The sequence below is a fragment of the Medicago truncatula genome, chromosome 6 (genome assembly GCF_003473485.1).
Source record: "Medicago truncatula cultivar Jemalong A17 chromosome 6, MtrunA17r5.0-ANR, whole genome shotgun sequence".
NCBI classification, from domain to species: Eukaryota; Viridiplantae; Streptophyta; class Magnoliopsida; order Fabales; family Fabaceae; genus Medicago; species Medicago truncatula.
In genome coordinates this window covers 8,161,315-8,172,296 of record NC_053047.1, presented here as the reverse complement: position 1 = coordinate 8,172,296, position 10,982 = coordinate 8,161,315, and the positions used below count along the sequence as shown (strand labels likewise).

Here is a 10,982-nt window from a genome sequence, read left to right as displayed (position 1 = left end):
TTAGAGGTATTGCAAATATCTAAGTTCTAATATTAATATCCCATTTATTTTCAATTTTTAACCGTTAGACTATTGACAAAAAAGTAAAAATCAGATATAATAAGTCATTCATGAAAATGTTAATGATCAATTTGTGTAAGATTTTTGTCAAATATTGAATTCGACCGTAAATAAATCGTAATTTTTTTAGATAGAAATTGTTAAGGAGATCACAAGTGTCGGTACAAATGTTCGTAACATTTGTAGCCACCAACCATCTTATAGTGACGACCGATAATATAGTTGACCTCACAATGAGTACGAGTCAACTCCTTACTAATCAATATCATACTTTTCAAAGCTTTTAATTTTTACAATTGATTTTAACTAAATTTATTGTTTTTTTTGAACAAGAACTAAATTTATTGTTACTTTTACATTTAACTAATTTTATCTAGAATCAAAATTTCAAAATCAGCTTATGTCATTACATAACCAAACACACAATAAAGAAAATAAAATAAAATAAAGAGACACAACACAGCGAGAGAGAAAGATCAGAGAGAAAACAAACACAGAAAAGAAGCAGAAGAAGCAGATTACAGCTTTTTCTCAAACGCGCGTTTCGCTTAACCTTGCGTTTAAGTGCTTTTGGATCCTCATTTCTCATCTCATTATCTCAAACCTCCGCCCTGTAAGAATCAGCAAATCGTAGCAGCTTTTTCTTAATCGCGCGTTTTAAGTTTTTTTTCTTTCAAAACGCGCGTTTAAGTTAAGCTTATTTTCAAAACCGTATGAGAAGAAGGTGATGACGATGGATAGAGAAAAAGAGAGAGAAATCGAACTAGAAAGTGCAATGTACACGAATTGTTTGTTGTTAGGTTTGGATCCATCGGTTATTGGAGTTGGAGCATCGAATTCAACTCCTCGTGTTGGTGCATTTCGTCATTCAAACCCTAAATTAGGAGAACAGTTGCTATATTTCATTCTCTCTTCTCTCAGAGGACCAATTCAATCTTCAAAAGTATTTTTCACTTTCTCGAGATTTTGATTCTGTATTTCTTTTTTTTTTTTTGTATTTGATCTTGTAGTTTAACTTGTTTTTTTGTTTGGATCTTGAAGGATTTTGATAAGGTTTGGCCGATTTTTGATTCCGCACAATCGCGTGATTTTCGTAAGGTATGGATTTGTTATTTTTTTGAATTTTTTTAGTGTATGTTTTGTAGTCAGAAAATTGATTGAGTGAATTGATTATGAAAAATTGATTCTGGCCAAAATTGAGTTGAAGGTAAAGTGATTTATGTTTGAAATTTGGAGGCATTGGTGTAAAGTAAGTTGAACAATAAGTGTATGATTAGTTCCATTTCTAGAGAGGTCAAAATTGAGTTTGGAGGTGTAAAACTGATTCTGACATGTTTGGTTGGTTTTCTAAAGTGATTTATGTTTTGAATTGGGATGCATTGGTGTAATGTCAGTTGAACAAGTGTATGATTAGTTCCACTTCTAGAGAGGCTAAAATTAATTATGGAGGTGTAAAATTGATTATGACATGTTTGATTGGTTTTGAGTTGATTTAATTTTGCCTCCAAAATTTATTCTACTTGAAGCGAGGATTTGTAGCTTTTGATTCTAGAATTGGGTTTCACACACAAATTTATAGTCACTTTTGCATGAATATATCCAAATATACATCACTTTATATTCAACTCACTTTTAGTCGGGATCAATTTTACAAAATCAATTTACTCAAACACATTTCTTGTCACCTTAAAACCAAACATAAAACTAAATTTGAGTGTAAAAATCAATTCTAGAATTAGAACTTATGATTTCTAGGTTCTAGTAGAATCAGTTCTACTTTAGAGGAACCAAACATGTGAAAATCAGTTCTAAACCTCTAGAGTCAATGTTGGTTCCTCCAAAAGAGGAAACAAACACACACTTAAAGTTTAATTTGTATGCACCACCAGTGTAAAAGTTTTACAATGTCACGACAACAGAACCAATTGTGTGTGGCTTTAGAAGTTGTTATGATAAAAGTGAAATGTTTTTAATGATCCGACGGTTATGATTGATTGACAATGTTGAATTCTTTAGACCGACTGTGTATATGAATTAAATCCATTTTTTTATTCCGTTGTGAATTTAAATTTGAATGGATTTGGTGGAATGGTTTTGAACCGTGTGGTGGAATGTGTTTGGTAGGTTGTGCAAGCGATTATTAGTGAGCTTGAGTCGCAAGGAGCACTTCCTAGAAGCAATTCAAGGGTTTCTTCGCTTGCTACTTGTTGTGGACCTAGGTTGGTATTCAATCTCATGTAATGTAACTGTTGATTGCAGAAGGCTTAGTTGATTTGTTATCTCTGCTTGTATTTTTTTAGTTCATTGTTTTGGACAAAATAAGTTCTATTTAGTTGTTTGCCTTTTTTTCAATTTATTAGTGTTATTAGTATTAGTATTGTATATTGTTGGCCTAGTTTGGTTTAGTTTTGACCGAGAAATGTTCTGCGCTTGCTGCGATTGGTTTATTAGTTAAGGTACCAAGGAATGCTATCGCTCTCTTAGCTCTTGCATAAGGTTGTGGTTTGGGAATCTTGTTGAATTTGTTGCTGGTCGATGTAACTGTCTTCTGCTTCTTTTTAATCGGTGGCTTTTTAGAGTGGTGATGCATTGTGCAGCAGGGTGCTTTCAGCTGATGTAGCTTTACAGTGGCAAATTTGGTGGGGACGTTGAGCTTGTAATGTTAGTGTTGCTAATTGATCTTCAATAGTGGCGTTTAGAAATCATTATATGGCTTCTTAACAGGCAGATTTTTTTTTAATTAGACGTATCGAAAGAGCATAAGCTGAGCGGAGTATTCAATATTCATGAGAATAGTTTGGTAGATGAGTCGACATATAGAACAAGATAAGATTGTGAGTGAATAGACAGATAACACCTATTATCTAAGAAAAATATGTTAGTTTTGTGTAAAATAGTTAATCATTGTAGAAGAAGACCAATAGAACCCAGCCTAGTAAGACGTATTGATTAGATGATAGTCTAAGTATTATTTGAGAATAGAGTCATCAAGAAAAAATGTGAAGTGAAACCATTTAAAGGATTTAGTTCTAAATGGTTTTACCAGAGAGGAGTTTTACCAAAGAGGAGTTGAGACCCACCATGGGAAAATATTTCTATTTTTGTTGTTATATTAGAATCGGATAACGTAATCTCATGTGGTTTGTTTACAGAAGCTCCTTGTTTGGATTCTTGTAAAGACAGTTAAAATTATTTGAATATTCATGTTAATGTAGGTTTGTTGAGCTTTTGTGGCAACTTTCGTTGCATGCTCTGCGAGAGGTTCATCGACGGACATTTACTTCGGACATAGCATCTAATCCATTGCCTACGCCATTGACTGATGTAGCATTCTCACATGCAGCTACTCTACTTCCAGTTACGAAGGTATTAATGATAATCCATAAAATTTTAGGAAAAAATGATACTCTACTTATGAGGAGTTTGACATGTTGTCTGTGGAAAAAAAAAATTTGTCAGTCTGAATTTTTACAAAATACAGTAGTCTTTTTGGTGTACTCCATCTCATATTAAGTGTTGTATAAGGTAATGTACAAGACTGAAGAAAATTATTGATTAAAATAATTCTTTTAGACTAAAATGTCGTTGTAATTGGGGTTAGGTGTAATGATACACTACTTTGTCTTAAGTAACTTAGTTGTGTCTTTGATTTTTAACAGGCAAGAATAGCCCTTGAAAGAAGGAAGTTTTTAGAAAATGCAGAAATGGCTGTACAACGGCAGGCCATGTGGTCTAATTTGGCTCATGAAATGACTGCTGAATTTCGCGGGTTATGTGCTGAAGAGGTGCATCAATAGCTGAAGTCTATTTTCCAAGTTTATTTAGATATAGTTCGTATTTTCCTCTCCACATCTAGACAACGCTTTATGCATCTTTCTTTAAGTGGTTATAATGTAAAACCTTAATTCAGGCTTATTTGCAACAAGAGCTGGAAAAGCTGCATGACTTAAGGAATAAAGTCAAATTGGAAGGAGAACTTTGGGATGATCTCGTATCTAGTTCAAGTCAGAATTCCCATTTGGTTTCTAAGGCTACTCGCCTATGGGATTCTTTATTAGCTCGTAAAAGTAAGTGCAAAACTTTATATTTTGCTTCCCCTTTGCATTTGTCAAGTAAATGTCTACCAATGATGTTTAAATTTTGTCAATATTAATGTGCAGGTCAACACGAAGTTCTTGCATCAGGGCCTATTGAAGACTTGATAGCTCATCGGGAACATAGGTAACACACTGTACTTACCTTGCCTTTCCAATATCTGTATATCAAGTGTTCTGGCTAACCATTTTGTACATAAATTTCAGGTACCGAATCTCTGGATCATCTCTGCTTGCAGCAATGGACCAGAGTTCCCAGGCTCCTTATTCAGATGTATTATCTGGTGACTCCGGGGATTTGTCTTCAGTGCAAACGGACAACCAAGGGGAGATTGATGGATCTCATTTTAGCAGTGAGACATTGACAACAGTGGATGACAGAAATGGGAGAGTCCACCAAACCGTTGACATAGCAGAAGTTATACGGCGATGGACACACGCCTTGCAACGTATCCATAAACAATCACTTCATCTGGTATGCTGTTTACAAACTTTCCTTTAAAGATGGTCACCTGTATATGATCCGTCTGTGTACCTCTATCCTACAAGTTTTGTAGTAACCTAATGACTTTTATTTTGGGGATAAAAAACCAAACTTTTTCCGTTACATTCTTTGTCAAATGTCTTGACTTTTGTAAAAAAAACCTTGGGCATGCACTCATATTTATCTTATCAGCTAACATTCTACTTTTGTTAAGTTATATTTTTTGCAAGATAGATCTGGGAGAATTATTAAGCTCTAAAATCATGAGAAAGATCTCTTTCTTAAACATATGATGGCTGGTTAATAAATGTGTTTGAGCTGATATTTTTGTTAAATTTGTTTAAGTTTTTATAATTTATGGCTGTTTATAGTTCAAAATCTTGAAAAATGGGATAATCCAGTCTGTGTTGCACCAAAAGCTTGAGAATTTAGTTTATTGATGCAATTGTGTTCAGTTGAGTTACAATACCTAGTAGTAGTAGTAAATTGATTACACTTTTCACTCTTATTTATTGATTTACCATCTGCAGGCAAAAGCAAATGATGGAGAGGGTCCAGATATATTGCGCAGTGCACAGGAAGGCAGTTCAAGTGGCCATGCTGAGTCTTTAGCGGCAACCCTTGCAGAGCATCAGCAACACTTGGCTAGCTTCCAGGTGATGCATTATAACAAGCTTTAAAATATTCAAAATCTTATCAGTGTTGAAGTGCTTCTAAAGGCAGTTTCATTTTCTATTTGTCATGAGCTTCCTGATAAAGTTTTTAGACAACTTCTACCATACTTCATTGTTCCTGCATCTTTTCGTTGAAGGGAGAAATAATGTAATGTCCTCAATGATTTTTGACACTATTTAGTTAATTGACCTTTTGGAACTTGTATATGCAGAGTTACATTGATATAGTGGAAACTATAGTTTTGTTTTGGGGTGCTGCTTATGAGAGTTTACAAATAGTTTTGTTTAGAGATCTTTTAAGCATGCCTTGCCTGAGGGGTTATCATTTTTTGCCTTATATGTCTTGTCTCGGTGTTTGTGGATGATATCTTCTTTTCATTTGCAAACAGACATTTTGTTTGTCCTTTGTTAACAGCTTTTTATATATGAATATAACTAATAATAATAAAAATAATAATATCAGATGTTTGTGTGAACAACTTAATTAAGCACGTATGCAAAAGATGCTTATTATTTAAGTACCTTGATTCTTCCTCCTTAATATTAGCTTTTGAAGGAGGGTTTTCCGAGCGCTTCGGTACTTATCAAATACCATTTGGCTTTGTCCTATGTGAAGTAAAGAAGAAAGCAATAAAATCTTGTGCTATTTACCTTGCTTTCATCAATTACTTGCTGGTTCTACCGCTAAATTTGATATATCGTCTAATGGGTCTTTGCTCTATGTCTTCCCACTTTTCATGGTTGGGCTTCAGTATTTTAACATTGTTGCCTTTTTCATTTGCAGGTGCTTATCAACCAACTCAAAGACGTTGCCCCAACAATTCAGAAGTCCATATCAGAGTGTACAGAAAAAGTGAACTGCTTGGCCTCCAATCTAACTCCACATCTATTGAACAGACATCATAGCCAGTCAACATCACCTATCCAAGCACAGAGCAGTGGGAGGATGGTAATCTACTATTTTATTATGTCGCAACTATTTCTTCTTTGTAGCTATTTCTTTCACAATACGTGATCTGATTTTATCCCTATTTTTGTTATCAATTTTAATATTATTCAGGAAAGTGGTACTGATGATGTTGGTGAGTTGGCTTCAAGAATGTCTAATGTTCAGCTTGACAAGGTTTCTGTTAGTCCCTCCACTTTAAAACTTCCTCAGTTATTTAGCATGACCCCTTCTGGAAAAGCTGGAAATGTGCAAAGGCGGCATGGTTATGCTTCTCAGACCAGCCAAACAGAGAACCTTTCTGTTAGTAAATCTTTGGACGCTCCTTCAAATAATGAAGTAGCAAGTTCAGAAGGTGCGTTTTGTTTTCATAATTTTTTAGGCAAAAGATTTCCTTGGGGGATAAAAAACCATCCTTTGGGTCTCTACCGAATTGCTTAAGCTTTTAGCAGAATTGGTCCTTGACATGGCATCATGTGTACAATATATTAGGATCTTGATCCTATCCTCCTGGATATCCATTTTTTATAATTGATTGAAATTATATTTTAGCAAAGGGGGAGCCTTGGCGCAACGGTAAAGTTGGTGTTGCGTGACTGAAAGGTCACCGGTTCAACTCCTGGAAACAACCTCCTGTGTAAAAACCAGGGTAAGGCTGCGTACAATACACCAAAATGGTGGGCCCCCTTCCCGGACCTTGCGTATGTGGGAGCTTTAGTGCACTTGGCTGCCCTTTATTTTATTTTTTGGTATTTTAGCACAAAGTGAAGCGGGTTGGTCACTGTCCAGTCTTGGCTAAAAGCAGAGAGTCTGCAATAGTAAATGGTATCTATAGTGATAAACTTAGTATAAAAAATTTATTTATAACAATCTCTGGACTGTTATCTCAAAATAGAGAATGTCTTCTTTTACAATACATCAAATTAGGAAATAACACACAAACTAAGGGAAGAGATTGTATACTGTTGCAAGGCAAAATCCTATCAAGAAATTCAAGAGTCTTGGTCTCTCCCTCCCATAAACACTCAATAACTAACCAATAAACACTTTCCCCTCTCCTTTATTTATTACTAAAAATAAATAACACTAACAAATAATAAAAACATAATTGACCATAAGTGCCATAATTTACTTCTACCCTTTCCCCTTATATTGTTCTCCAATAAGAGGTCTAATAATATGTTCAGAGATATTAAATCATATTGTGCTCATATTAACTCCAGATTTTAGGAGAATTGATTATTGGTCTTTGACTCGTTACAATATATTGAAGCTAATGGCTCTGTGTGGGAGTTTCGTTTTCTGTATGCTAAAAGTAAAGTGGCTGATAATGGCTCTATTTTGTAGGTAGTGATAGTTTGTTTGTCCAGAATTTGAAGAGGTCAGTAAGAGAAGCTGCGCTGTCATTGCAGTCATACAATTTAGAATCATCTCGGAATAGTAGCCATTCTGACGGAAGTTCTGAGCACTTCTTTGTCCCCCTATCAGAGACTAGCTTTTCTCATTCAGATACAGAAAAAAACGTAACTTCATTGAGGAGCAAAAGGTTATTTGTATCTCCAATGGACGATCCTTTACTTGAGAGTCATGCATCAGATGAACATGGGAGCAAGTTTGATGAATTTTCAGATATGTTGAGTGATATGGAAAGGCTTTCGTATTCTGACAATGTAAATGGGTTTCTCTCGTATACCGGTTCAAATGAAACATCCGATGCACGACGGTCAATGTTTGACTTCGAGGATGCACAAGAAGTTTTCTCACCACCTATGCTAATGGACTCGTCACTTTTGACTGATCAGTTTGAAGACTTGCTGGGTATGTATTGTTTTCAACCTGATTTTGTTTCAGGAGTTTGTCTTTTAGTTATTCTAATCACTCAATGATTTTAAAATGCTTTTGCTAATATGAAATTTAATTCAGAGCTTCAAAAATGGTATTTTTTTTTTTGGGTTTGGGTAGGCTCCTGGTTTCACTTCTCTAAGGAATAAGTGAAATGTTAAAGCAATATTTTGGTATTGATCTGATAAAGTATTTAAGCCCTGTTTGGATAAACAACTTATTTTGTAGCTTATAGCATAAGCGCTATGATAAGCTCTTGTAAGCAAGCTATTCCTATTAAAAAAATAAAAGTTAACAGTTTTTGTATAATCTATAACCTGTTTTCATAGCTATCCTGGAGAGCTTATGGAAATAAGCTTAAAACAACTAATAAACATGCCATAAGTTGTTTTCATAATTTCTCCCAAACCATGTCACGAGTGCTTATGTCAGTAGATAAGCTCAATAAGTCAATCTAAACAAACCCATAGTATGAAGACATCAGCTTCAGTGTTGTCTAGACGATGAAATGCAGTTTGAATAGAACATGTGTTTCTGACACATAAAGTCATGATTCGAACTAGAAATAAGGATACTGGATTAGTTAAAGTTACAATTATGTATACTTCAAAATTCCGAAAAATCTAGGGGCTATTTTTGGAATTTACATTTCTACAGTTGGGAGTGGTTCGTCGTGCATAATTTTTAGCAAATGTTTGCGATTTCATAGATATTGGTTAATTGATCAGTCTGAAATTTTGTTGTTGCAGCCCCTCTCTCAGAAACCGACACGGCATTGATAGACCATTGAGAATTTAATGGCAACCTCCGAAAGACTTAATCGAGGAAATGGCGTGATTAATGCAGTGGATTGCTATTCTTTTACTGGGATTTTCACTCCCTTCACGCTGTATGACACGACACTCTTGTATCTTGGCATGTATATTAGAAACGAACACTCACTTTGTTTTCTTGTACTGTGCAGTGATGATATATACATTGTTCCTTTTCTGAATATGGTTTGGTGATTTCCATTGCTTTGTGCACATTGACTGATTAGTGGAATATAATTCTTTGATTTATGATTCCATTATTTGCTTGTCTATAATAATCATAGCGAATAATTGAGATATTAGATTGTCTTTTTTTGGTTGATATGGCAGGGTAAGACATCATGATATTTGATTTATATAGCTGATTGTAGTGAGAAAAGGTTTATATAGTTAATACTTAATAACTTGAGCTTTTCTGAGTATCCTCTGCGCGGAACTGCAGATACTAATAGTTGAGTCGGATAGAACCATAATAGGAGACAAACTCTCATTCAAGAGATTTAACAGTGCTGTATTCTTAAACTGAATTTGAATTCATGACAAATTCCTATATACTTTGGGTTATCTTTATCTTTAGTTTTACTTTTTTTAGGGGATCTTTACCTTTAGTTATTCACTCAAGTTTTAACCAATAACTAAATTGAATGAGTCATTAAATGATATTGACATCTCTATATAAAAGTTACATTTATGTATGAGTAAATAATTTACTAATAGAATGGAAACTGTGAAAATGACATTCCCTTCCTTATGTCAATGGAATTTTCATTATTTTTAGAATACTCTCCTACTTGTCATTACCATTAAATATGAATTATTATCCAAAACTATTCTTAAGCCAATCACTTATCTTGAAATTTGAGTAAGACATTATGAAAGTCATATTTAGATCTTCATAGCCACAAAGATGGGACCACAAACTAGCTGGCCACTAATTCCTGTTGCCAGATCGATAATTGATGCTTTGGAAAAAAAAAATCATGATTTTGGTTATTGAAATTATTAAGATTGGATGATTTAGTCTCATAAATTAAAATTACTATGATGATGATGATGATGATGAAATGAATTCAAGAGTTAAAATTAGTGTTGTACCATCCTATGAAGGTGGTTCATAATAATCTTCATCTAAAACATATTACTCCTTCAATCCTTGAACTTTGACATTCTATGTTATTGGTCCAAAATTTAAGTAACTTTTTTCCACTATGCCCATTAAGGATCATAGATTAACTGTACTTTATTTTCACTAGTAAAATTATGCTTTGAAAATGGACCAAAAATTATGCTTTGAAGAAAATAAACTAATAAAGATGAATAATGGAGATTAATAAAAGGGTTATGAAAAATTGTAAAATAATTGATGATTACAAAAACACCAACTACGGATAGTTAGATTTTTTAATCAATGTGCTAAAACCTTAAACTAGCAAAATTCAAAGTTGAATGAAGCCGTTAGTAAACATACAAAACACATTTCACAATGATAGAAGTTTAAATTCTGCATAATCCCCAAAACTCAACTCACATGCACCTTTATTACTCAAACAAGCAAAAAACATCTTTAACGAATTATAGCATAAAATAACCAACACTTTTACTTTAATGATAATTTTTATTTTAAAAAACAAAGTGATAAAGAGAAAAGTGATATCAGAACCTTGACATAAACACTTTTAATTTCTTTTTTTTCTTACCTAAAACACATTTTAATCATAGTTTTTTAAATTAAGCTAACAAATGTTGATTCGTTGATAAAAAGTTGACTCATATCTTACAAAAATGTGAGTTTAACTTTTTGTGTCAAAATAAAAATCTTTTTAATAAATGATATGTAAATAAAGCTACTTTAACCTTAATGAACCTCTACATCGTAATTCATTTTAAACTTTTTTCATATTTTTTTCCAAGCAAACCAAAAATAACAACTATTCCTAAAAAAAAAAAAATACAACTTCACCCAAAAATAAAAATATGGATGAACTACACAATCATTACACTATTTTGTAAACCATAATTTTTTCCTTGAAAAAAATTAATAATATTTTTCATGCAGCCCAAAAAGTACAA

General features: G+C 33.5%; 1 protein-coding gene across 1 annotated transcript; it reads left to right on the top strand.

Moving 5' to 3' along the window:
* Positions 1-498: 498 nt before the first annotated feature.
* On the top strand, positions 499-9,172 carry LOC25495705 (AUGMIN subunit 6). The gene is made up of 13 exons (XM_013595934.2): positions 499-1,003; positions 1,102-1,158; positions 2,185-2,279; positions 3,276-3,426; positions 3,720-3,845; positions 3,971-4,127; positions 4,221-4,281; positions 4,362-4,629; positions 5,169-5,294; positions 6,097-6,261; positions 6,373-6,613; positions 7,606-8,076; positions 8,850-9,172. The coding sequence occupies exons 1-13, from the start codon at positions 788-790 to the stop codon at positions 8,888-8,890; spliced, it is 2,175 nt and encodes a 724-aa protein (XP_013451388.1). The 5' UTR covers positions 499-787; the 3' UTR covers positions 8,891-9,172.
* The last annotated feature ends 1,810 nt before the right edge of the window (positions 9,173-10,982 follow it).

Excerpts from the sequence above, each read along its gene's own strand:
- LOC25495705 (XM_013595934.2), top strand. The coding sequence starts at position 788 with ATGACGATGGATAGAGAAAAAGAGAGAGAAATCGAACTAGAAAGTGCA. Across the intron at positions 3,846-3,970 it reads GCGGGTTATGTGCTGAAGAG|GCTTATTTGCAACAAGAGCT; the intron begins GTGCATCAATAG and ends ACCTTAATTCAG. Across the intron at positions 6,614-7,605 it reads TGAAGTAGCAAGTTCAGAAG|GTAGTGATAGTTTGTTTGTC; the intron begins GTGCGTTTTGTT and ends TCTATTTTGTAG.